Raw genomic sequence first — 27,541 nt, forward strand, 5'->3', positions numbered from 1 at the left:
ACTTACGTACACTAACTTAATCTGAGTACCAGTCTGAAAACTACCTGCAATTTAAATTCACTGGATTTGTCATCTCAGAGATGACCATTTGCATTGCAGGCAGATGTGAAATAACAAATGCCCTAAACTTGGTTAATGAAAGATTTCTCCCCTTTTAACGCTACAATAAAATTTTTTGACAAGATGATAAGAGATTTTACAACCAGTTATTGAATTGCTCCTCCTACAGTTGTCAGTTGCACACCTTGAAGTGATGGTTCTGATGCAGTATGTATTCTTTGTGTATTCATCTGCATTAGAAAGAAGACTCATTTTAAAATTATATAATTTTTCTGCCTGTGAAAAAGTTTTCTTAACTGCAGGGTAAGTATAAATTTAAGGTAGAAATGGACTTGCTTGTTAAGTACATTTTTGTAAATCAAGGCATTCTACATTGGAATATACAGTACCTGTGTATACATCAAAGCAACAAACTGCCATGGACATAAAAGCACTATAGAATTATATTAAAAATTACCCATCAAATTTTTCTCCTCATGTGAGAATCCAATGATGTCCCCAGACTTGAATCTATACAATACAATTATGCCCAGTTTATATTGAAGTAATATTAGGAAGCATCTTGTTTTAGAACTTTAGTTTAAACTCCTTCACTTAGACCATGAAAAGCATTTTCCAAAAACATTGTTTTCCTTATTTTAATTCATTATTTTCAATTAATTTAAAAATAATCTTTATAATTTCATATGAAAATAACATTGGATATCATCACCTCTGGCACCCATTTATTTTCATTAGGCTAATGTGATCATATATGTCAGTGTAATAAGGTTTTATTAGAATTTTTCAGCATATGTCCAGTTTCTGTTTTCTTTTCTTTAAATTCTCTATAAACCCTCTGTGAATGCTCAGCCCTGCAGCTTATGTTCCTGTTTCATTTTGCTGCAACAACAGTAATGCACTGAAAGACAGAGCTAAAATCACCATAATGGGAGTAGATACTAATCATGTATCAAGTCTGGCTATTTAATATTCTGAACCAATACCAATGTGAATACTTGAAGTGAGAATTCAGCCATTCAGCTATTTTTGTCATTATAGCATCATGTACATTAGACTTCATTCTTGTTCAAACTCCCCAAAGTCAAAATCAATTGGCTGTGTGGTTATCGTATCTTGATACAATTAGTGAGCCTGCCCTTGGGTACAATGGTATTTCCTTGGACAAGCAATTTATGAATGTCATCTGACAGTTTGTGGTGACTGACACAATTTACATATCAGTAAACAAGGTTATAAAATGTTATTTCTGGTACAATGAGAACTCTACCCAAGAAAATCATAATTTTGGCTGATAAATATGGGCACCCCATCATATGAATGGCCTGAAATACCTTGTCGTAAGATGTGCTATAAACAATACATACACATGAATGAATGCTTATGTTAGTAACTGGTGACTGCTAAGTAACATCTCTTATGCAAAGACTCTAAGCAAGAGTCACCTAATAATATTTCATACAATTAAAAGTATAAATGTGTCACATTATGTAGCTGTTCTGTAGTTGTGCAGCTCTGCAAAGACCTATCTTTGGAGTTTCTTATGGTTTTTCTCAAAATATCCACTGTACGTGTCTGAATTTATGAAGAAAACCCGTGATAAATTGAAAAACTACTCGTACTGGGGAAGGGTCAGTATTAACTAGTGTGTCTTTTATAAATGGTATAAACGTATCAGTTATCATTTCTTCCAATATTATCTTGAGAACAAGACTAAAGGAAATAAAGTGTGGAACTAAAGTTGTGGATTTTATATCAACAGACAAGAATAACCATATCTTGAATGAAAAATACTCTAGAACTTCATGCCTGCTTTCAGTGCTGAATATCTAATGTTCACACAAAGTGCTTCTTCAATGGAACTGAAATAGCTCTAAGACAGTGGGCTGTATCCATGCCTACAGGTCTCTTTCTCCCTCGCTTTCTTTCACGTCTTGCCAATCCTGCAGTGGCCGTGTAGAAGTGGAGAGAGTTAGCTCTGTTTGGAGGGCCTTCAGACAATGGAAAAAAGCCTGAGAAATGTCTGGGAAGTTTAAGGCAAATGAGACCTGCATAAAAGGACCCCTTTATAATAACTGCTTTCTGTTATGCGTGAACAAGAACACCACTGATCAACATTCAAATGCCAGAGGGTTACACTTCATTAGAAATAGCTGGGAGAAGGGGGCCATAAGAGTTTTCAGTCTTCTGAATTTGATCCAAGGAATGAATGTGAACATATTGCAGAATTGTTAGATAGAGTATAATGTCAAATTAAGCTACTCCATAACATCTAGGAGATGTATAACTTTATGGTTACCTACTCACTTTCTGAACATTTTCTAAAGGCAGAACTGTCCCTTTGTGGCAAAAAATGAGGAAGGAGGTGCTCCCCCATCCTGAGAAAATTCACGTCAACAAATCTCTGTGCCCCTTGAATGAGAAGAGTATGGGTTTTATGCATTCTTGATCCTCATAAAAATATGAACTCCTGCCAAGGGCACTAAAACTTCCTAAAGCTTATAAAGTTACCCCAATGCTGGAACCAACACAAACATAAACAAGGCACATCACTGTAATTAATAAACACAGCAAATATGCCCAATCTAAACTGCTTTTACATAAAAACAAGCAGCTTCTGAAAAAGTATATCCATGTTTTACAGTAACAACCATCTTCTACTACCCTAGGTCCTACTAGGATGCTGCAGTTAGAAAAATACACTAAAATGTCAGACTTCTGAGTCTGACGAACATCTGTCCAAATTGGTTCAATTCTCCCATTACAAAAAGGCAAAGGCCAAGAGGACCTGACTGAGTTTATTACATATTACACAGATAAAAACATATAAAATGCCCTGCTCCAAAACAAAGGCACACAATGTCTTAGTTTTACGATCTGAGTTGTGTTGAGCATTCTCTATATAAAAACATCCAAAGTTACAAATATTAAGTCAGAGCAGCAAGACTAACATGCAAAAAATGTGTTATACAGAAGGTGCTAGTAGTATGTCTCTCGTTCCACCCAACCTGAAACAGAGTAAAAGAAAGGCTTCAGAATCCAATTAATTTAATTTGTTCTACTTCAGTCTACAGTTCAACTAAACATGTAAAGAAAAATGCAAAACAAAGTAAAGTACCATTTCCATATAAAGTACTACTTTCCATATAAGCACCTATAGAGAAAATGTAGGTGTGTAAAGACTGTAAAATGATGCACAATTCTATAGCATAGGTACAACTGCTTAATGAAAAAAGTTAGACTGCATTTTATCTTACCTCCTGGGCTGCGTCGAAGAATAAGTTTTCTAATTTCATCATAAATAAAGATGAGGAGTGAATAGGGGAAAGCGCAGAACCACCAGTTAGGTCTGGAAAGACATTAAAACGACAAATGAGATGAAAAACATTAACATAAATGTATGCAGCCTGGCAGAGCACATAATGTTACAAAAACCTGGTTTTATTCAAAATGTTTTTAATTAAAAAATTCTGATAAAAGATTATCTTAAAAAATTATGATAAAAGATTATCCTACTACATATTACAGTGCAAAAACATGAGCACTAAACCTACTTCAGCGGGTACATTCTTAGAGCAACATCCATTCCAGGGCAATAGGACAGGAAAGCGGCCAGGGCAGTTTCCTCAAACAGTCCAAAGATGAGGATTTTATTTCTGATGGAAAATTGAACGAAAAATGGAAAAAAAAAATGGTTCATCAGGAGTATACTATTATTCTGCCCACAGATCGATTTAATTGCACTCCCCCTCAAATGATCTACAGTACTTACTTCATGCCCTGCTGGAAGACAGAGTTTCTTCTGGTCTTACAGATGATAAGATCAGCCCACTGCACTATCACAATACTGGTGAAGAAAGCTGTGTGGCAGGTGAACTCCACAATCTTTCTTTGCTCATAAGTCTAAAAGAAAGGTAAAAATTAACAGTGTCGTTCACATTGTTCTTTCTATTACTAAGAAGTGTATGCTGCATACTAACCCACTGCTGACCATAGCTGTCCTCCAAGTCATTCAAGTACTTGTCGTCCCACCCAACGCGGATTCCGAGTAGCGTAGAGGGCAGGAACCCATTCTCAGCAAGAATGACAAAGTAAGTGAAGAAACCAGCCAGCGCCTGTATCATACCTAGAGAGACAAACCTAAGTAAGGATATATCTTGTCTAACGCCGTTAGGAAAACATGGCTCCTTTTTCATAATTCATCAAAAGGCACATGAATAACCAAGGACCAGCTGCCCAAGGGAATCATTTTAAAGATGTAAAATACCATCATATCTTCATCAAGAGGATAAAACTGTAATTAATTTTTTTTTTTTTTACCAATCTGGCCATATGCTATGCTGATAAGTCGCTCGTTCACTAGTTTGTCCGTTTTGGGGTTTCTGGGCTGTCTCTTCATAATGTCACTTTCAGCAGCTTCGTAGGCCAAAGATATGGCAGGAACCTTGTAGAGTAAAAATTGGAGTATTAATATTTTTTTGAATAAAAACTGTTTGGTCAAAACAAACTCTAAAATACTCACCATATCAGTCCCTAAATCAATACAGAGAATGGTGACTGTTCCCAGAGGCAGAGGGATGTTAACAATGATGAAGAGAAGGAAGGGGGTGATCTCAGGAATATTACTCGTCAGGGTGTAGGCAATGGATTTCTTCAAGTTATCAAAGATCAGACGCCCTGAAGACAAAAGAAACAAAAACTCTGAGCTGACACAGGGCTACAAATTTAAAACACTGGATCATAATCCTCTGGAGCTGCTTATACCTTCTTCAACTCCAGTTACAATGGAGGCAAAGTTGTCGTCGAGAAGTATCATGTCAGCAGCCTGCTTAGAAACGTCAGACCCAGCAATGCCCATAGCAACACCGATGTCAGCTTTCTTCAGGGCAGGGGAGTCATTCACTCCATCACCTGTTACAGCTACAATGGCACCCTGTGGGTCACAAAAGCAGACACTTTATATGCGTAGATCAACACCTTCTTCATATCTCTTTTTGACTCTAAGCAGATTACCAAAACCACACACCTCAGTATATACATGGTTCAAAATCTCATCAATATGCTCCATCAAATTTCATGAGATTCTTTGAGGGCAATTTGGAGGAAAGAAAAATGATACCTGTCTCTGGCAGCCCTCCACAATGATCAACTTCTGTTGGGGAGAGGTTCTTGCAAAAACAATCTCAGTATGATGTTTCAGTATATCATCCAGCTGCTCTGAGGTCAGATCCTTAAGGTCACCTCCATGAACAACACAGGCCTTAGCATCTCTACAGACAAAAGCACACAAATCAATTTCAAAACCATTAACTTCCACATTTCTGATCTACAATTAAAACACAGTGATTCTATTTTACTTCCTGTATTGCAAATCCTACACAGGAAGTAAGAGAATTCCAACAAACTAAAAAGGACTCCCTCAACCAGCCTTACCTGGGGTTGACTTCATTTATAGGAATGTTCAGACGAGCAGCGATGTCCTCAACAGTTTCGTTGCCCTCTGAGATGATACCTACACCCTTAGCAATGGCTTTTGCAGTAATTGGATGATCACCAGTAACCATGATAACCTGGGTTAAGAAGGCAAGCTATATTGTATGACCTTGTATACTGTAAAATACGTTTAACAGGAACTAACAAAAAAATAACAGACACACCTTGATTCCAGCACTCCTGCACTTGCCCACAGCATCAGGCACTGCAGCACGGGGAGGGTCAATCATGGACATGAGGCCAACAAAGCACAGGTTCTCAGTGGGGAAGTTCACATCATCAGTGTCAAACTGAAATCCCTCAGGAAACTGATCATCAGGGAGAAAATAATGACAGAATCCTATAAAGCAAAAGCAGTATATTAGACCATGACAAAAAAAACATTTGGTAAAATATTTTTTGCATTCTGATTTATTTCTGCTTAGCAGTCTTTCATTAATGGGCATTTGTGAAGAGTAATGTTAAATATCATGTCAAGGTCTCAGTGTAGTTCAGCTGGAATAATAAAAAAAATCCCTTCCCAAATTAAAAAAAAAAGTTCACCTTTCTGTTACAGTAATAATACAGATAATAACAATAATAATAGTAATCTTGAAAATTTTAAGCTAAATAAAACAATCTCTAGGATTGCATCGCCTGTAAAGATGTTGTTATATTGTACTGTACTGAACAGTTTTTTTCAGACTTTCTGCTGGGGGTTTGCATAAGTTAAGAATACCCAATGAAGACATCCTTTAATCAGATGTGGTTAAGGAAAATCCAACTGAAATGATCTCAGTTCTTTTTCTGAATGAAATATTTCTAGCAGCTCATAATTGGGTATGAAATGCTTTACCCAGCACTCTCTCTCCAAGACCACCCAGTTCCAAGTAAGCATTCTGAAAGGCATCTTTCATCTCATCATCTAGTGGCTGCTCCTTGCCCTGAATCAGGATGGTGGAGCAGCGGTCCAGGATTCTTTCAGGGGCTCCCTTCATCACCAGGATGTGCTTAGGCTCAGAGGAGTTGGGGTTCTTGTGAATGGAGAGCTATGTAAAGTAAAGTGATGGAAGAAACAGGAGGTATTTCCTTAAAATATGCATTATCTTACTTTATGGAAACTTAAACAAACACTGTATGATATGACCAGTGTACCTGGTATTTGTTTGTGGAATTGAAGGGGATTTCTGCAATCTTAGGGTACTTGTCCCTCATCTCCTTTACAGACCCACAGCACAGTTCAATACACTTTAGCAGAGCAGATTCAGAGGCATCACCAGCAACATCTCTCTGTGAGGAAAATAAAAGACATGAAATAAACACGGGTGAACGACGTTCCCAATACTCTTCTCTATGCCAACCATAATCATATGACTGCAGTTACCAAAACTTTCTTAGCCATTCGCAGTCACAATTAATAATTTCAAATAATCTCATAAATGTTGATGTCCTTTATTAAAAACACAACAAGAAAATAATGTTGACCCAAATCACTGTCCTAGAACAAACACGAAATCTAGGCTGACCAAACAAATATACAATATTTTTTTCATCAAGTATGAGCCACTCCGGAAAACTTTATAAAATGACGATAAAGACAAGAATTTTTTTCCAATCAAAAAACATCTAAAAACAGAAATGTAATTATTTTTCAGATAACATACTAATCTTTCATCCAAAGTGTATGGTTCATAAAATATTGACAATAATCACTTTAAGGACCAGCTGTCCCTTGTGGTGGAATATTTCTGATTTTGATACAAAAAAGACTAAACAGACACGTGAACATGAACATACCTTGAGGATGGGTACATTAGTTTGTTCAGCAAGGAAGACAGCACGGTTACAAAGTCCAGCAATGCGTGCCAGAGAAGTCCAGGTGGAGGAACTCCTGTCAAATGAGGTTCCACTCTGGTTCTCTGTGGTGTCGGCCTCATGGATCTGGTTGTCAAACCACATGTGGGCCACAGTCATTCGGTTCTGGGTCAGGGTACCGGTCTTGTCAGAGCAGATAGTGGACGTAGAGCCCAAGGTCTCCACAGCTTCCAGGTTTTTCACCAGGCAGTTCTTCTTGGCCATGCGCTTAGCAGTCAGGGTTAGACACACCTAAGAACAATGCAGAAATTGAGTGTCCCCTGTCTAAAGACTAAGGGAACATTCTTATAACTGACATAAGTACCATATAGAATTATATGGTAATACTGTACAGCAGGAGCTACATTTTTGTCAGTCATAACCGAACATTAATCCAAGTCACGGTGTGTGTGTATCTGTACAAATATGGATGTGAAAAGCTCCTTTGGATACCTAATTAAACACAAGCCTATTTACTGGAGAATCTGCAATTTGTCTGAACAATTCCTTTTGTAACTATGTGAGATTCCAATTACTTTTATAAGATTGCTTTGTTTCATGAACATACAGCTGAATTGGTCATATTTGTAGGATGACTCTTCTACTCACTGTGACTGTAGCCAGAAGACCTTCAGGCACATTTGCCACAATGATTCCAATGAGGAAGATGACAGCTTCCAGCCAGGAGTAGCCCAGGATGAGTGAAAGTATGAAGAAGGAAACTCCAAGGAAGACAGCTACACCTGTGATGATGTGGATGAAGTGTTCGATCTCAATAGAAATGGGGGTGCGTCCCACCTCCAGACCAGAAGCAAGGGTGGCAATGCGTCCCATCACAGTACGGTCTCCTGTACTGATAACTATGCCACGAGCAGTGCCTGAAATAAAAACACATAAATTATACATCTTACTTTTTCCTCAAGACAGAAATATGTCCTGAACATTGTGGTTAGACCCATGGCCTTGGATATCAAGGAGTTTAAAAGGTTTAAATCTTGTTTCCACCATAGTATTCTTGAGTAAGGTGTTTACCCAGAATTGCTATAATAAAAATTACTCAGATGTATCAAAAAATCCACATTTTTAAGTGTTTCTCTGGAAACATAACATTGCAAGCTGCTTTGGATAAAGGCATCATTTAATGGTTACGCAAGCAACCAACCAATGTAATCATAATAATAATAATAATAATAATAATAATAATAATAAAACAAAGACACAAATATGACACTGGCCCCGTAATTAATCCATCAGATTTTCACTCCACTTAAATGTAAGTGTTCTCAAAGCAGCAAGACAAGAAATGTACCTTCTACACAGTTGGTAGAAAAAAAAGCTATGTTCCTTGTCTCCAGGGGATTTTCATTTGAGAAATCGGGAGAACGGGTCTGAGGCTCAGATTCGCCAGTGAGGGATGAATTGTCCACCTGCATAAAAACCATAATGTGCTAAATACAATAGGGGACAAACAAGTAAACATAAAACTAATGAGAAACATCTTGACCAAAATCACCTTGCAGCCATGAGCAGAGATGATCCTCAAATCAGCAGGAATCCTGTCACCTCCCTTAACTTCAACTAAATCTCCAACTACTACATCCTCAGCATTGATGCTCTTTTTCTCACCATCGCGAATCACAAGAGCTTGCTAGAAAAGAGAGTCAGACAAAAATCGAGTGACACTCATAAACTGTAAGAACAAATTGGCTAAAAATTCATAGTGTAAGATATTGCACCTGCGGGACTAAATTCTTGAAGGAGTCCATAATCTTGGAACTTTTGGCCTCTTGATAGTATGAAAAGCAGCCAGTTATGATAACAACAGCAGAGAGCACAACACCCAGGTACAGCTGTGTAGAATGGAAAAAAAAAAAGAGACAATTCAAATATCATGAACTGCCAAGAATCAGAAAGGCACTCCCATTGTACATTGTGTTTTCTTACATTATCATTGGCTGGCTCCTCCTCCATGGCTGCCAGAATGCCATATGCTAGGAAACAAAGGACAGCCCCAGTCCACAGCAGCATGGAAAAGCCACCAAACATTTGTTTGCAGAACTTGACCCATTCTGGGGTGGTTGGTGGTGGTGTGAGTGCGTTGGGACCATCACGAGCCAGGATCTCTCCAGCTCGTGCTGTCGTCAGCCCCTAGAAAAAGTAAGAGAGAAAGAACATAGAATAAACACTGGAGCAAAGTCACTCAGGCTTTCTCTGCCCATCTGTTTGCACATGAGGTAGGAAATACAACTCTCAGGCAATATAAGGACCACCAATATTTCCCTACTCCAAATCAGTCCCTCCTCCTTGTTGTGTTTGAATGGACTGTCACAAAGTAGTAATAACCAAATAAAAGCTACCTCCCTCTATTCTAACTTGAGAAACTCACTTCCTGCTTTCAAAATACTTTCAACCAAGGTAAGTCTAACTTAAGAAGCTGTAACTAGACTTAAAATTTTGTTTGGTTTTTAAAATCATACCAGTGACAAACTGGATATGTTTTAATTTAAATGTGTGGACATACTTGTGCAGCACAGTTTGTCAAAAGAGCTCTCTTTAATAGTAACCCAAAAAAGCTATGTGGTTTTCTTTTACTGCTCTGGCTGGTTTGACTATGTGCTTTGAAATAAACCAGGTCAATAATTTATTCAAAAAAAAAGAGGCATGGCAATTTTAGATGGGCTGGTATGTGCTTATCCAGCTCTGTAGTTTTCAAGGAACAAGGCAAAAGATTACTTTTTTATTGTTTTGGTGCTACATAAGAGACGTTTGGGCTATACAAACTGTTCTGTCATACTTCACAGAAAACTGATAATAGGAGAAAGTTAAACACAAAATGAATGTATTATTACTGGTAAAACTGAGGCTTCTTGCACAGTTTGAATGTTTGATGGAAAACTCACCCTCGTCAGATCTGTGCCATATTTGCGGTGAAGTTCATCCAGCGTCAGCTTGTGGTCATCCTGGAGATAAGCAATAGAAAAACAAAATTAAGATAAAAAAGTCTTACTGAAATTTTAAAAACATTTAAACAGTTGATCATGAATAGGTTACTCTTATAACATACCATATCTACTTCCTTTTTAAGCTCATCCATGTCCTTTTCTTTTTTTTTTTGCTTGACTTTTTTCTTGCCCCCCTGCTCTGAGGTTGCCGCCAGTTCATACTGGTCCCGTCCATCCTGCAGAAAACCAAGCAGATATCTCTACAAATATCCAACTTGGAAAGGACCAAAATCTCCCAGACTCCAAAAAGAACCTGAGGGCTGAATACTATTCTTTAAAGTCCTGTATTAATACAAACATCATTAACAGGAGACAGCTTAACACACCATTAAGTCCCATAGTTCCCAAAACAAAAGTCAGCAGGGAAAGTAGGGAAAATTTATTGTGGAATCAATAAAAAAAGAAAACTACCCATGCTACCTACTCTAGCCCACTGAGTATCTGATGAAAAAGCGCTTAATATATAATGTTCAAGCTCATGTTTTCTTAGGTTGATCCCCACTGAACCAAAGAACTGAATGAGTGCATCAGTCCCAGTAGCTATGAAGATATTTCTCACAGTTACATAACACAACAACTGACCCAGATTTAGGAGCAAACACTTAAGAGTGCAACGAATATCTGAAGACTCTTGTTGCTACTACTATGGAATAAGTGGTTCAATGGATGATGTTCTCCAGGCCAACATTCTGGGCCAAAGCACATGACTTTGTTGACCATATATGTCAACCTGTCCACAAGGGTGGGGTCACTGCTCCTTCTCCATAATAAAAGCCAGGAATGGAAAATTTAAGAATGGTAAATAAATCGGAAAACATTTCTTCAATCAAACGGTGTGGGCACCCTTGGATATTGGTGATACTGTGGAATGGTTTCCTGAAGGAACAGCTGTACCAAATATTGAAGACTGCAGAAAGATTATGCATGCTATTGTAAATGTGCTGTGTAAAATACGAGTCAAAACAGAACCTTCACAATTCATGTACTTGCTAAATAATTTAAACAAGTCTAACTTCTCAGGAGTATTAGGAATAAAAATGGATCATGTCTGGGGTTGATTTTTAAAAACTCTGGCTTTCAAAATAAGCTGTGAGTGTATTGTCTCACTCCTACTCCCCTCACTACACATATGTGGGTTTCCTTCCTGAAGGTGTGTTCCAGGTGGACTGGTGACCACTCTAAATGTCATTTAGTGTATGCATGTGTGTGTTAAACCTCTAATGTATAAGTGAGTTAATAACCGTAGGGTGTTTTGTGCAATGTCTAGCATTGAAAGCTGCCTTCGACAACAGCGTCAGCTAAATGCTACACAGTAGTCATATGTCGCTTCAGAGAAATGTAAACTAATGGGGATAACATCTTTATGACAATTCACCTTACAAAAGATTTCTGAACATTTACCTTCTTAAGGTGGGGGGAGGCTGTATTTAAATTGCAGAGTTAATTGTTACTTTGGATACCAGCTATAATGGACACTATAGTCACATTCCCCAGTGTACTTTACTGCTGGTCAACTTACAGCAGATCTCTGCACTACCCAAAGGCAGGGATTCGGACTAGTGCCAAAGGCACTACCAATCTCTTAACTTTACTGTGGGTACAAACAGCCTAGGCCGCACCCCTATGCCAACTATTTCAGAAAGGCTTGTGTGCCCATTGAACCTTAACAGGCTCTCTTTTAAGCACTCTGGTAACGAGTTATGGAAGGATTTCATTGAGTTTTGCTTTGTGAAGTATTCTTGGTTTTTTGAGTTGTGTTGCTGTAGTGTGTTAGCTTCAGAACAGTTTTTCAGACAACATACAAAACCTCTGCTCTCTCTGCTTTTCAAAATATCTGAGAGAACAGGCCATTTTTTGAATTTAAGATGTTAGTGCTCATTTGTGGTTTATTGATTTTTCTCATCATGGGACAAAAAACAAGAAAACCCCTCAACCCTTCTTATGACACTTACCACGCTTATGTAGCCAAACTGCAAACATATTGGATGTTGGCTGAACCAAGTGACTGTGATTCATGAAAAAGAAACCACTGCTAGGATTGAGAATGCATTAATAAAGTACATAAAATAAATGAACCTCTTTCAGTTTCCTCTGTATTTAATAGTTCTAAGAAGATATCCCAAAACAGGATTACAAGGGTCTACCCAGCAACCTGCGGATATCTCTTAATATCTGACCCCCCCCCCGAAAGCTGTACTCAGCAGCATGAAATTAATCAAGAGGACAAAGGGGTTCATGGAATTTCACAGACATCTGAGGCACACAGAGAAGATATATTACGCTCCCTTTTTCCATTGAGTATCCTGCAATGCAACAAAAGAACTTTTGAAGCACTCAAACACCAGGGAGTTGGGGCCTTGGTTATCAAGTTAGCAACATAAATAAATGAATAAAATAGTTACATTGTGTATGAAGACCTCTGGGGGCTTTTCTAAACTACACTCTAAGGGTGTTTAAATTTGGTGAAGCTGTTTTAAAGTAACACCTTAACTCAACAGTTCCTATCAAAAGAAACTTTATTACTTTTCCTCTGTGTGCACCTTGGAATGAAGTTTGCTTCCAACCGACTTCCACTGCGCATTCTGGAGGACTGTCTTCATCGTACAGCAAGTACGTGCTGTTCTTACAATAAGATTAATGGAATAAATCCTTTCTAAGCAGGCAACAGCAACCATAAACACAGAAGGGCCAAAGAATTTGCACAGCCTCTATGCAGGCAGCAACAAATGTTTCATAGGATTTCATTACTTTGATTGCTTTGTTTGTGCATCCCAGATACTCGACTGCTCAGTACAGCACCACACACGCACGCACACACACACACCTAACTTCACACTAGCTATAATCCTTGCATCATGAGACTTCATTATAGTTCAAAATTATTTCATTGCTTCTGGATGGCAAGCAAAGAAATTAACACTTTAATTTCCTGCCACAAAGATGGAAATAAGAGTGAAGAAGTGACCTGTCTTACTGCACAGTATCTGTTGTGTAGAAAGAATGCCCACGCTCTTGAAAAGTGTGCCTGAGCTATGCACTCTGGGGGACTCTAATCTGAAACTATATTAAGAAACTGATACTGCCATTATGGTGGAAACCACTTAAATCCATAAAGCTTTACTGAACTGAACTGGTTTTGTTTCTGGGAAACGAAGAGCACATCATTTCCATGAAAGTATTTCAAGGTATTTATAATGGAATGCCTGTGAGTTGAAATCTCTTTCACCTTGGCCAAAAATTGTAAGGGTTCAGAGGGCAGCGTGAACAGCCCATTTGTATGGAAAACCCTGAGGTGCGGCAAACCAAAACCCAAAACCTTTTCTACATTTTATACACATATTGGGGAACATTAAATAAGAATGAACGAAGCTCAACATCACATACACCACTGCAACAATTCATGTGGTTTATTCAGTCATACAGCCAAAGGGCCATGATCCATGGTCTTTCTAGACTGATGGATGCCAGTGATGATGATGATGACAGCCAAAGGGCAACATTTTCATGAATGCATTGTAAGTGATGTTTCTTTCTGTCTTATGACTCTCATTTGGTAAATATGAAAACGACTGAATCATATTTTAAATTAATATACCAGTACAACTGAAGGATGTGCAAATGTAGGCTACGCATGCAAGTTTAATGTTTAAAACGATCCAGTTTTCTAGTGAAGTCAGGAAACACGGATCTGAGCTGAATGTATCTTTAAATTCCTACATTTCCGTCAATAGATGCAGCTTCGCATGACGAAGATTAATAAAAAAAATTAAAAAAATATATAGAATATATTTTTTTAATAATACGGAATAGAATAATAAAAATCAGTATATTCACAGGAAAACACCCCGTACACGAGTAACATACTCTGTACCATATATAACCTGACACCTTTCAAACTGTTTTCCACACAGTTCAGAACAGCCTGCTTCTTCTTGTCTTCTCTACACCGTTCCGTTCCTTTGCTGCTTTAAAACTGAAATATTTCTATATTCCACATATCCACATTTATTAAAAAATACTTTTCAAAATCCGTCAGTCAGAGTCAGTGCGCTGGGCAGGCAGGCATTCCTTGGAAAAGTGCCTGCGTCCGCCAACACACTGTTTAAAAAAAGCGTCTGTGCAGCACCGTCGTGTTTCATTTTATGGACTTTAGTCTGTTTTCGCAGAGGTGACCACAGGCCACTGGCCCCGCGGGGGGCAAAGAGGGGGCTGAGGGGACACACGGTGACCACGGAGCGGCTGAGGAGGAGCCGCTGCCAAGAAAGCGCTGGGGGAGCGGGAACGCGCGCGCCTCCTCCTCCTCGGCACCACCACACAAGAAAATTTACCTCAGCGTGTACTGTATTTTGCGTACAGCGCGACGCATTTTTCTCCCTCAGGAGCTGACGGTACAAAAGAAGAAATGAATTTAATCATGACCACATATAATATTACTGCAACGGGAAAAGTCTGACAGAAAACCTATTTCAGTCATTCGTACTCATTTTTTTTTTCCAAAGAACCAGCCGTGAGTGTGACTTGTTGTATGTGTGTAGTAAAGTCTACGTAGTAAAACACCTACAGAAAAGTAAAAAGAGACGAACTAGGGAAGGTGTACTCACCCCAAGCCCCATTTTTTTGATTCCTGCAGCAAGTCTTCTTTAATAACCGATAAAATGGTGTCTAGGATACTGTTACAGTGACCGTAGCGGCTATCCAGCTCCCCGCTCCTCGCGCTGCAGCAGTTGTCAGGGACCCGCACGTGCCGCCGACTCGCAGCCCCCTAAGGTCCGCCCTCTTTCCGTTAGAAACGGTGCTGGCGTGGGGTACTGTACTTATATACGGCGCGCGCTCCCGCGTGACGTAGGCCGCTTCTTCCACGGTAACCTGAGAGGGAGGAGCCTACGCGCTCGTTGAGCGCAAAGTTTTGTAGGTGGCGCCTGCCATTGATAAACCGCAGCGGGACCGTTATGATGTCCGGAGCTGTGAATAAGCGGATTCATCTCGTGTTTGTGACGTGACTTTTATTGTGTTTGAGCACCGTGACTTTCATGATAACGTTCAAATGAAGTAACCATGATGTTAGGTTGCCACCATTTTATTTCAAATTACACAATTATTAAACATGTTCATGAAACTGTGGCGTGAAGATTAATTTGTTTGTAAAAACCAAAACTGTGGTTTAAAAGCTTTTGCCTAGTAGTATGTCTCTTCTTCCACCCATCCTGAACAAAAGGAAAAATAAAAAGGGCTTAGAAAAATACTGTATTATCACTTGTAAAATCATGCAATCCAACAAGCAAAAGAATTTAGTTACAGAATAACAGATCACTTAAATTTTGTGCATAGCAAAAAAATGTTTAAATTCTCTGTAGAGCTGCCTTTACACAGATGGAGGAAAATGTGTTAAAGAGGTGATGTAATTTTTGAAATTCTGTTCAGAATGAAAGGTACAGTAAAAAGAAGATGTTTTACCTCCTGGGCTCCGGCGTAGAAGGTATCTCCTTATTTCATCGTACACGAAAATGATGAGCGCGTAAGGGAGCGCACAGAACCACCACCACAATCTGAACAGGTAAAAAGACAGAAATTTATAAAATCAAAGTTAAACATCACAATGGTTGCCGGGTTGCTTTAAGCATTTCAGTTTTTATCCCTAAAACAATTCTAATCAACTAACCAGAAAGTAAATAAAGCTAATTTTTCTTTTGTTTGACATTTTAAGACTGACAATTTGTACATTTTCACTGAAGACAAAGAATGCAAAAGATATTTGCATCTGAAAGATACTAAGAATGCAAAAGAAATTGAAGTGGATTAAGAAAGTGTGCAACAGAGAATGGGATATAAAGTGGCTTTTGCTAATGTATAAACTTTGGCATTTGTCCATTTAATAAAAAAAAAAAAAAAAAATCATCCCATATTGATTTAAACAGTGCACCAACTATTACCTACAGTAGATATACAGAAGGCAAATATATGCTGCCTCCTCATCCCCTGATGGTATTATGACTCTAAATATTTGCAAGCACAGTTTTTAAAAAATCTATATGTTAAATAACTATTTATGTAACTGGTAAAAAAAAATGTTCAACGTACTTGAGTGGATACATTCTGAGCGCAACATCCATTCCAGGGCAGTAGGAAAGGAAGGCTGCGAGAGATGTTTCCTCAAATATTCCAAAGTTAAGAATTCTGTTCCTGTGAGTGAAAGTAAAAAGACCGGTTGATTAAAAAAAAAAAAAAAAATGAAAAGCCCAGAATAATGTTAACCCAGCAAAATGCAAAAATATGATTATTTTTTGTTGTTAAAAAAGATGATCAACATTTATCAGATACTTACTTCATGCCCTGCTTAATTATAGAGTTTTTCCTGGTTTTACAGATAATCAAGACTGCCCACTGTGCTTGAACAATACAGGTGAAGAAGGCAGTGTGGCACGTGTACTCTATAATTTTTCTTTTTTCATAGGTCTAGGACACAGAGAGACAAAAAGAATGAGATGGAATGGATCAGCTGATGACCTTCACTTTGCAATCATCACTGTCACCTGTGTTGCCTGAAGGAGCTCAGATATCTAATTACTTACCCACTGTTGCCCATAGGAGTCTTCCAGGTCATTCAGAAACTTGTCCTCCCAGTTAACGCGCAGGCCTAACAGTATGGAGGGCATGAACCCATTCTCAGCTAGGATGACGCAGTAAGTAAAGAAACCAGCGACTGCCTGTACCATACCTAGAGAAAAAGACAGTAATCAGAGATCCATTTTGATCGAACAGAGCAAAGCTCCCTGCCCCAACTGTTCTTTTCAGAATTATACTTTATTTCACATATTTTGCAAATATCATTTTATGTGTCAGGGGGGTGCAGTGGTGCAGCGGGAATAGCCGGGTCCTGCTCTCTGGTGGGTCTGGGGTTCAAGTCCTGCTTGGGGTGCCTTGTTATGGGCTGGTGTCCCATCCTGTGTGTGTCCCCTCCCCGGCACTGCTGGGCTAGGCTAGGCTCTGGCTCACCACAACCCCACTCAGGACAAGCAGCTTCAGCTAATGCGTGTGCGTGTGCATCTGTGAGATGTGAGTTTGTGTGTTACAGCAGTAGAGATGATAGAATAAGTCAAGCTTTTTGTTCATATTATCAACAATCACAAGAAGGCATTGTTACAGTTGTTGGATTACAAATTGAGAGCTCTTACCAATTTGACCATAGGCCATACTGATAAGTCGTTCATTCACCAACTTGTCTGTTTTGGCATCTCTAGGTTTTCTTTTCATGATGTCAGTCTCAGCATTTTCATAAGCCAGGGAGATGGCAGGAATCTTGAATAGAGAAGGGGATAATCAGCCATACAGTAATTTTCAAAAGTCTGTATGCCAGCATTGAATTACATGACTTTTGTCAAAGGTACCCATTCATTTACTCACCATGTCAGTACCTAAGTCAATACAGAGAATGGTGACAGTTCCAAGAGCCAAGGGGACATTTGCAGCAACGTACATCAGAAAAGGAGTGATTTCAGGGATGTTACTAGTTAGGGTGTAGGCAATAGATTTCTTCAAGTTGTCAAAGATCAGACGCCCTGGTGACAGAGAAGAAAAATTTAGGAAATTCTCTTATTAAATTCCATTAAATATTAAAGTAATCATTCAAGGTCTTGCTTTACCTTCTTCTACACCAGTTACAATGGATGCAAAGTTATCATCCATCAGGATCATGTCAGCAGCCTGCTTAGAAACGTCAGACCCAGCAATGCCCATAGCAACACCGATGTCAGCTTTCTTCAGGGCAGGGGAGTCATTCACTCCATCACCTGTTACAGCTACAATGGCACCCTGTGGGTCAGAAAGACACAGAGTCACCTTAACTTTCTAGACCAACAGCTGCTTCAAAATATTTAGGACAGTCAGATTTACTACATCTGAAAACAATCCCTGTTAGCCTGGTGGCCATGAAGTTATATGGTTACATTACAACACTAATATTTTTTTACTGAATACCATAGGAAGCTGGTGAAAGGGTGGGTATAGGCTGCACAGTGCTAGATTAAGACCAAATAAAAAATAAACTTTGGGACTGAATGTTTTAAGTAGCACATAATGCTCAAAGTTTAACAAAAAAGGCATAATATTACCTGTCTCTGGCAACCCTCAACAATAATCAGCTTCTGTTGGGGAGAGGTTCTAGCGAAGACAATCTCAGTGTGATATTTCAGGATATCGTCCAGCATCTCAGAAGTCATAATTTTCAGTTCTCCACCATGCACCACACAAGCCTTGGCATCTCTGGAGACAGGAAATTAAGGAGATTAAGGAAATTTATTTACTTCAGACCAGACAATGATGACTCTTATATTTAATGTTTTACAGATGGCACTTTGTATAATGTACGACATAAGCTTTACATAAAATGAAGTTCATGTGACAAATTTATATGACCCAATATTAATAATATTAAATAAAGACACAGAAATAATAAAATCTGTAATGAAAGCATTCAGTTTTATCCTCTACCTGGGGTTAACTTCACTAACTGGAATGTTGAGACGAGCAGCGATGTCCTCAACAGTCTCGTTGCCCTCTGAGATGATACCTACACCCTTTGCAATGGCCTTTGCGGTGATTGGATGATCTCCAGTAACCATGATAACCTGGATTAAGGCCGTTAGGTTGAAGTAAATGTCTTGGATTCATGGAAATGCCGTAATAAGAACTAATGGTCAAACGCATCAATGTACACACCTTGATTCCAGCACTCCTGCACTTGGCAACAGCGTCAGGCACTGCAGCACGGGGAGGGTCAATCATGGACATGAGGCCAACAAAGCACAGGTTCTCAGTGGGGAAGTTTACATCATCAAGATCAAAACGGAATCCCTCAGGAAACTGGTCATCAGGGAGGAAATAATGGCAGAAACCTGCAATTATGAAAAAAAATGTGAGAACAAGAAAACAAAAAATCTGTAAATTAAGTCCTTCCTTCTATTTACATAACTAATGCTAATTTATCCACAGCTTTTGAAAAAATATTTCATAATTTTGTGAATTCAATAGTAAATAATTTCCTTTCTATATACTGTGTTTTGGAGGGTGTGGTGAAGCAGTGGGCTTGGCCAGGGCTTGCTTTCTGGTGGGTCTGGGGTTCAAGTTCTGCTTGGTGTGCCCTGCGATGGACTGGCATCCCGTCCGAGGTGTGCCCCCTCCCCCCCAGCTCTGCACCCTGCGTTGCCGGGTTAGGCTCCAGCTTGCGATTTCAGACAGTGTGTGTGTGTGTGTGTGTGTGTGTGTGTGTGTGTGTGTGTGTACTTCAGTAATTGGTAGTAAAATGTAGTTAGACTGAATAGGAGAATGGGTTAGCTAAATTTTCACCAAAATATGACTTACTGTTTTTATGGATCAAAGGAGTTTTAAGGTGACGACCAGTGTTGTAAGACAGAGCAGTGATGTCATGACGATAGTTTATAGTTCAAAGAATACTCTAATGCTATGTATATAAACCTTACCCAGCACTCTCTCTCCAAGACCACCCAGTTCCAAGTAAGCATTCTGAAAGGCATCTTTCATCTCATCATCTAGTGGCTGCTCCTTGCCCTGAATCAGGATGGTGGAGCAGCGGTCCAGGATTCTTTCAGGGGCTCCCTTCATCACCAGGATGTGCTTAGGCTCAGAGGAGTTGGGGTTCTTGTGAATGGAGAGCTATGTAAAGTAAAGTGATGGAAGAAACAGGAGGTATTTCCTTAAAATATGCATTATCTTAGTTTAAGGAAACTTAAACAAACACTGTATGATATGACCAGTGTACCTGGTATTTGTTTGTGGAATTGAAGGGGATTTCTGCAATCTTAGGGTACTTGTCCCTCATCTCCTTTACAGACCCACAGCACAGTTCAATACACTTTAGCAGAGCAGATTCAGAGGCATCACCAGCAACATCTCTCTGCAATAGAGAAAGAGACACACACACACACACACACACACACATTTTCAGAACCGCTTGTCCCATACGGGGTCAATAAAATGAATAAATGAGAATCAGTCCTCTTATCGTATTACAGACAAATTGATGAAAGACCAAAAAAGAAGGAAAAAAACCAAACCACAGCTATTTTATGGGTTTAAATTTTGGTACATTGTATTGGTCAATTAACATTTGCAAAAGCTGGTTACCTTGAGGACAGGCACATTGTTCTGATCATCATTGAAGAATGCACGATTACAAAGGCCAGCAATGTGTGCCAGTGCAGCCCAAGTAGCAGAACTCTTGTCAAATGAGGTTCCACTCTGGTTCTCCGTGGTGTCGGCCTCATGGATCTGGTTGTCAAACCACATGTGGGCCACAGTCATTCGGTTCTGGGTCAGGGTACCGGTCTTGTCAGAGCAGATGGTGGACGTAGAACCCAAGGTCTCCACAGCTTCCAGGTTCTTTACCAGGCAGTTCTTCTTGGCCATGCGCTTAGCTGTCAGGGTTAGGCACACCTGGAAAGGTCCAGAAGAGGAGGCAAAATATTTATTTTAACATGCATGAAAACAGGATATGCTGGATTACTTGCAAACTCAACACGGTACATGAACTTTATCAACCCTTTCTTGTTTGTATAGCAGTAAACATCTCTGTATGTCTTTGTTTTTTTCCACATAAATCGCTGCAGCAATAAAAACTTAAGAACATGTTTATTCTACATTGTGATTTTTGAGGTAAACCTCCAAACATATTTTGACACAAATAATTGGCTTTTGTTACATAATGTTGGTAAAAAAAATTCAGACACGTTCATTTTTAGATATTTTTACTTACAGTGACAGTAGCTAGGAGTCCCTCTGGTACATTGGCAACAATAATTCCAATGAGGAATATAACTGCTTCTAACCAGCCATATCCAAGAATTAGTGAGAGGATGAAAAAAGTCACTCCAAGGAACACAGCCACAGCTGTGATGATGTGGATAAAATGCTCGATCTCAATGGCAATGGGAGTCTGTCCAACTTCTAGACTGGAAGCAAGGGTAGCAATGCGCCCCATCACAGTGTTGTCACCGGTGTTGATTACAATACCACGGGCAGTGCCTAAAAATATAATTTACAAGTTATGAGATGAATATTTCATATCTTCTGCTTTGCAAAGACAATAATTTGTTACATCATTTTCACCATTATCAATTGTACTGTGCAAAATAAAAATGCAAATCAGGAAAATTAGGAGTTCTGTGTTAAAACGCTAATTATTTGATTTTTTTATATTCCCATACCTTCTACGCAATTGGTGGAAAAGAAGGCAATATTTCTTGTTTCCAGGGGGTTTTCATTGGTCAATTCAGGAGAACGAGTCTGAGGCTCAGATTCCCCAGTAAGGGAAGAATTGTCCACCTGAGACACAAATTGTAGCAAAAACATTTTATTTCTTATAAAGTGACAGACATGGCATTTGGCAAGGATTTGATGTGTACAAGGACCTGATCAAAAGTACCTTGCAGCGATGACTAGAAATGACACGCAGATCAGCTGGAATCCTGTCTCCTCCTGCTATTTCTACCAGATCTCCAAGTACAACTTCCTCAGCATTGATGGATTTTTTATCACCATCCCGAATCACCACTGCTTGCTAGACAAAGGAGAAAAACTGTATAAGTTTAGATTATCATCTTTGATCTCACATTACCAACAAGCTGTTAAAACAATGCTTGAATGTTCTCAGAAAGTTCTGTACGGGAGGTAGGTATGGACTTCATGTGTTTACAGAACATGATAATTCAGGACTAAATCTGCATCACTGTGGTATACAACAGAATTTGAAATCAACAGTATTTGTAAATACTAGAGTCACATGTCTGCAGCTATGTCTCTTTCTCTTAATGTAATGCATAAATTGTACTTTTGCTGAGATGTATGTCACTTTGGACAAAAGCGTCTGCTAAATGAATAAATGTAAATGTAAATTTAAATAATGAATACATATAAAATTTAACAAATGTTAATAAAGGTTTCCAAATTCTCAACAGTCATGAGCTCAAACCTGTGGGACCATATTCTTGAAGGAGTCCATAATTTTGCTGCTCTTTGCTTCTTGATAATATGAGAAGCAGCCAGTGACAAATACGACGAACGCAAGTGCAATGCCCAGGTACAGCTGTATGAAAAAGGAGAACTCTTCATCATAATAGGAACGTGACATCTGTCATAAACATGCAGTCAGTACAATGAACTATCCAGATATTGGTTTCCAGAAATTCACAATTATATGCTACAATCATACTTTATTTTTGAGCGTAGTGTAAGCGAACCTCCACCGGTGGCCTTGCATAAATGACTTGATCAACCTAACGGGCATGTCTTCCATGGACATGGTGTGATGAGAGGTGTGAATTAAAGGTTATTAGGGGTCTTTGGAACGTGGCATACGAATATGAGACAAATGCAGAACTAGTGATCAAAACACCATTCTGTGTTTACTATGCTAAGATGAAATGCTCAGCCCCTATATATATAATATGGTCTGATCATGTCCTGCGAGTATCCCAGAACTGTGCTGACTCTCACCTGTGTGATTGCTTGAATAAAACCTCTGCTGAAACATACACCTTGCTGTCTTTGTGAGTTCTATACGTTCTGACCTGTTTATAATCTACGTACTCACATTGTCATTTACTGGGTCCTCCTCATAAGCGGTTTGAATGCCATATGCCAGGAAGCAGAGCATAGCTCCGATCCATAGGAGCATGCAGAATCCACCAAACATCTGTTTGCAGAACTTGACCCATTCTGGGGTGGTAATAGGGGGAGTGAGGGCATTGGGGCCATCACGGGCAAAGATCTCTTTCGCACGCTCAGAAGATAATCCCTAAATGAGGCAAATTGTATTGCAAATGTTAGTTTAGCATAGATAGTTTACTATTTTTCTTTTACTGTATTTTTAATTTTCGTGTGCACAAATAAATGCAGATGTTCTCTGCAATTTACAGAATCAACACAAGGGAAACAGGTTTCATAGCAGAAATAATGTAAAAGAAGAATCCATAGAGCAATTAGGCAATCATACATATAGTATGATCACTGCTGAGTTAGGACCTGTACTCAGATCAGGCTACTGGCTCTGAAACTCCTGGCTATAATTGTACCAGAAAAGTCACTGACCTTAATAATGTCTGTGCCGTATTTACGTTGGAGCTCTTCTATGGACAGTTTATGATCATCCTGAGAAGTGTTATAGAAAAGTTATTACTTGTTTATCATTTTTGCATCATTATATAATAAAATATGTGAAGGTAGATGATTTAGTGATAGAAAACATTTTGATTGTGAAAAGCTTTTTCTTCAGTTTATGTCAGATTGAGTCTATTTAGAATAAATATGCATGTCATTTGCAAAACAGAGTATAGGACCAAGGAACAAACAAACAAAAAAATATGATTTTTCTACATATCCAGGAATGATTATTCTTACAATATCAACTTCCTTCTTCAGCTCTTCCATATCCCTTTTCTTGGGCTTCTTTTTCTCCTTGGGCGCATTCTCAGAGCTAGCTGCCAGCTTGTAGTTGCTTCCATGCTGTTTCAAATAGAGGACGGAATACAAATTTATATTTTTTTACCTTTTACAGTGACAATGCAAGGAAAAACAAATGCACTGACTTATTCTGCTCTAAAATACATTTCCCTAATAAGGACCGCCTGTACATTATGTTTCTGTTTTAACATTACTATTATGATTTTCACCCGCGACCCGGCCCCGGATAAAGCGGAGGAAGATGGATGGATGGATGGATTTTCACTTGGTTAATAGATGCTGTTGTTGTAAGCCTTTTCCCTCCCCCACTAATTTCATATGATAGTAACACTGAAAAGATTAGGACTGGACCATAAGTGAGATTAGGTCTAAGAGCAACACAAAAACTGGCTTAGTGAAAACATACAGTTATAAGTTCATGGTCAGGCTTGACTCAGCCACACCAGTAATGCCCCAATGTCCCTAAGTGTTTCAGCTCAGTCCAAAGACATGCTGTTCAGGTTCCCCCATAGTGTGTGAGTGACAGAGAGTGTGTGTGTGTTCCACTGATGTATGCATGAGTGACCCATTGCAAGTAGTGTATCTAGCAGTGTAATTCACCGCGGTGAATAAGGTGTGTGGGCTCATAACACTACATAGAGTTCATTGGTAGTTGCTTTGGAGAAAAGCATTTGCTAAAAAAGTAAATGTAAATGTAAACTATATTGACCCAATAGCATATGGAGTAAAAAATCTATTCAGAAAAGGAAAAGACATGTCTGAAGGTGTTTTAAGTTTTTTTGCAGTTCACTTAATCACCAGGATTCATTTTCCAAAGAGCTTGTACTATTTTGCCATGCTTTGTACTCATTCATGGCCAGTCAGGATAACTGAGAGTACATGAAGTGCATGGAATTTTGGGCCATTTTGCTTTTGTTTGTGTTTTGACACCTTGTGTGCACAATAAATGAACAAGGGTACTGGTGTCCCTTCAAGAAAATTGAAATTTCCTTCTCAGAGGCTATGTGAACAGAATGGACGTTTTTTTGTTTTCACAATATGGAGCCCAGTACTATTATTTCAGTAACATGCTCTTTTCACCTAACACCTTTGTTGAAGTCACCTTATGATGTTATATGAGCAAATTTACAATGACTTACCCTTTTAAACAGCAAGGTATTCTTATGGTATCACTTTCAAGTACCTTGATCAGGGATACTACAGGATTGGTGGGATTTCCATTTATTTATTTAGCAGACACTTTTCTCCAAAGCAATTTAGAATGGATACTATTTAGTGTTACTAGCCCACACACCTTATTCACCAAGGTCATTTACACTGCTAGATACACTACTTAAACTGGGTCGCTCATCCATACATCAGTGGAACATACTCTCTTTGTGTCACTCACACACTATTGGAGAACCTGAACAGCATGTCTTTGGACTGTGGGAGGAAACCAGAGCACCCGGAGGAAACCCATGTAGACATAGGGAGAACAAGCAAAATCCACACAGACTGAGCGGAGATCAAACTCATGTCCTCTTGCACCACCCAGGCGCTATGAGAGAGCAGCGCTGAAATAGCAGGGTAGTAGTCCTAACCACTGCAGCACCTGCTGCCCACAGCAGCCCAGACCAATGGGCCACACTTTCTTTTATACTGTCTGTACCAGAAGGTTATTCTTAAAAGATTAGGTATTAGATTAATCATACTTTTCAGCACCCAGATACAGAACAGCTCTTACTTTTCTGGAGTCAGATTTTTTTATCATCTACCTAGTCAGAAACACTTTCACTTAGTTTATGTTTGAATTAAATTTTTTAAATTTTGTTTTTAATAAAATATAGATTGAGTTAGACAAATTTCGGCATGAGAGAACAGTGTTTCCATCTGAGGGTAATTTAGCTTTTCACGCAAAGTTCAAATCTGGAGTGGATTCACCAAACTGATTTGTCTTAAAGGTCACCAAGCAGGTTTATGATTGAAGTGTACAATGTACGCTAAATGAATAAATGTAAATGTAATGTAAATGTATAATCCAAAATTGACAAATGTTGGTAAAAACAGTGAAAGTCCACATTTATTAAAATGAGTTCAAAATACCAAGCTTGGTTTTAAATAGCTGCAGTCTTATACTAGAGCAGGGAAGAAGCATATTAACACCTAATGAGCAGGTAAGATGGTCTTTTAATTATCAAGTTAAACAGCAAGATGGTTAAGAAGGGTTTCAGCAAACAATGTTGAGATGTATGATTAATTTTTGATGTCTTTAGCCATCAAAAAGTTTTTACTGGCCTACTGCAAGTGTGACCTCTGATGGGTGTTTTATTTGACCCCATTCACCTTTAGTAAGAACTAACTTGCCACCTTAGTATCTACAAATGTGTCACTGTCACTTCCCTGATTCATCCAGTAGTGCAGTGAGGCCACATTTTTATCTCACACTGTCCCTTCTTCAAGCCGACCCTTGGCGCTTATGTGGCCAGATATTGAAATGTATTTGCAGTTTTTATAATTAATTGATTTTTGCAAGAAAACTGTGTGGATAGACTTTACTTTTTTACAGCACAAAACAGTAAAAACTGTATTTTTTTTTAGAATAAATGCATAAACACTTACGCCAAGTCCCATATTTGCTGGTTCTTCTTTAATTTCTAAGTGGAAAAAAAATCTTTAAAAACAGATAAATATAGGAATAAAGTATTTTTGTCAGTCCTTTGTACTTCACTGGCTCTGGCTCTGCCCCATCAAGGAGCCAGCTCTTCTGTGAAGCTCTGAAGCTCCCTGGCTGTTCATCTTACATTCACCTGTTTATATACTATGTTTACCAGGACAGGGGGAGGTGTGGCAGTATACTTATAGGGGTACAAGGTTTCATTTCCTTTATTTATTTAACCCTCATTAAGCTGGAAGGCATTTGAAAGAAAGTTTTAATTCTAAACAAGTCATGACTAAATGGTTTACAGAGTAAACATCAAGGAGTTCAAAGAACAAAAAAAAAAAAAAAAAATCGTTAAATAAAGACTGGATTGTACTTGTTGAGGGCCGCCTGTGAGCAGTTGAGTTGTACCATGTGTGGTCTTGTTGGAAGTCAAACTTAATCTGATTCCACTGAATTGGTGATACTGCCTTTACGTTGTTCTGATAAAGCAACAAAATGTAATGGACATGTGAAAAACCTTGTTACGGTCCATTTATATGAATGTATAGCCTATAAAAACAGACTAATTTGCAGTGTAGTTGATTAAAAAATTATATTTCTTTCAGAGAATATATATAACACCCATTTTGAAAAAAAAAACAGTACTGTGTATTTTATACATAATTTATTATATGAACTTTATAATAATAGGAAAACTTATTAAATTTTTTTATTTAATTTTACTGATATATACAGATATACACATTTAATCTTTTTCATATTTTAAAGCAGGATGTTTTCTCCTTATGATATGGAAAAAGTGTCCTTTTAGAAGGGAAATGGTGAGAAGTAGAGTACAGTTGAAGGAGAGCCTTCTGATGGAAGACCAGGGAAGGCGTGGGATCGCTTTCGATATGAAAGGTTTTACTCCACTTGGGCTTTGTGACTGAAAAGTGTTTGTTTTGAAAATAATAAGCATGTTTACTGTCTATAAGCGGAGACAAACATGACATACCTTTTGTAGCTAGGAGGCAGGTAGACAGCGGAAGTTTTCAGT

The 27,541-nt window shown here is 38.7% G+C and overlaps 1 protein-coding gene across 3 annotated transcripts; it reads right to left on the reverse strand.

The window, feature by feature from the left end:
* Window positions 1-812: 812 nt before the first annotated feature.
* atp1a1b (ATPase Na+/K+ transporting subunit alpha 1b) lies at window positions 813-26,642 on the reverse strand. Of its 3 annotated transcripts, none has more exons than XM_018758287.2 (22): window positions 14,990-15,194; window positions 10,451-10,564; window positions 10,287-10,346; window positions 9,331-9,534; window positions 9,123-9,236; window positions 8,900-9,034; window positions 8,696-8,813; window positions 7,996-8,264; window positions 7,330-7,638; window positions 6,688-6,822; window positions 6,389-6,581; window positions 5,718-5,893; window positions 5,494-5,630; window positions 5,180-5,330; window positions 4,825-4,993; window positions 4,583-4,737; window positions 4,381-4,504; window positions 4,041-4,186; window positions 3,833-3,963; window positions 3,615-3,716; window positions 3,318-3,409; window positions 816-3,068 (listed from the first exon to the last, which is right to left on the reverse strand). In XM_018758287.2, the coding sequence occupies exons 1-22, from the start codon at window positions 14,999-15,001 to the stop codon at window positions 3,040-3,042; spliced, it is 3,075 nt and encodes a 1,024-aa protein (XP_018613803.1). In that variant the 5' UTR covers window positions 15,002-15,194; the 3' UTR covers window positions 816-3,039. The 3 variants fall into 3 exon arrangements, with proteins under 3 accessions (XP_018613796.1, XP_018613803.1, XP_018613812.1); XM_018758296.2 differs by lacking the exons at window positions 816-3,068; window positions 3,318-3,409; window positions 3,615-3,716; ... (17 more) ...; window positions 10,451-10,564; window positions 14,990-15,194 and adding exons at window positions 15,362-15,592; window positions 15,843-15,934; window positions 16,467-16,568; ... (17 more) ...; window positions 23,799-23,903; window positions 26,463-26,642; XM_018758280.2 differs by having other exon boundaries at window positions 813-3,068; window positions 4,381-4,737.
* Between the last annotated feature and the right edge of the window lie 899 nt (window positions 26,643-27,541).

Source organism: Scleropages formosus, chromosome 12 (genome assembly GCF_900964775.1).
Source record: "Scleropages formosus chromosome 12, fSclFor1.1, whole genome shotgun sequence".
Taxonomy (NCBI): Eukaryota; Metazoa; Chordata; class Actinopteri; order Osteoglossiformes; family Osteoglossidae; genus Scleropages; species Scleropages formosus.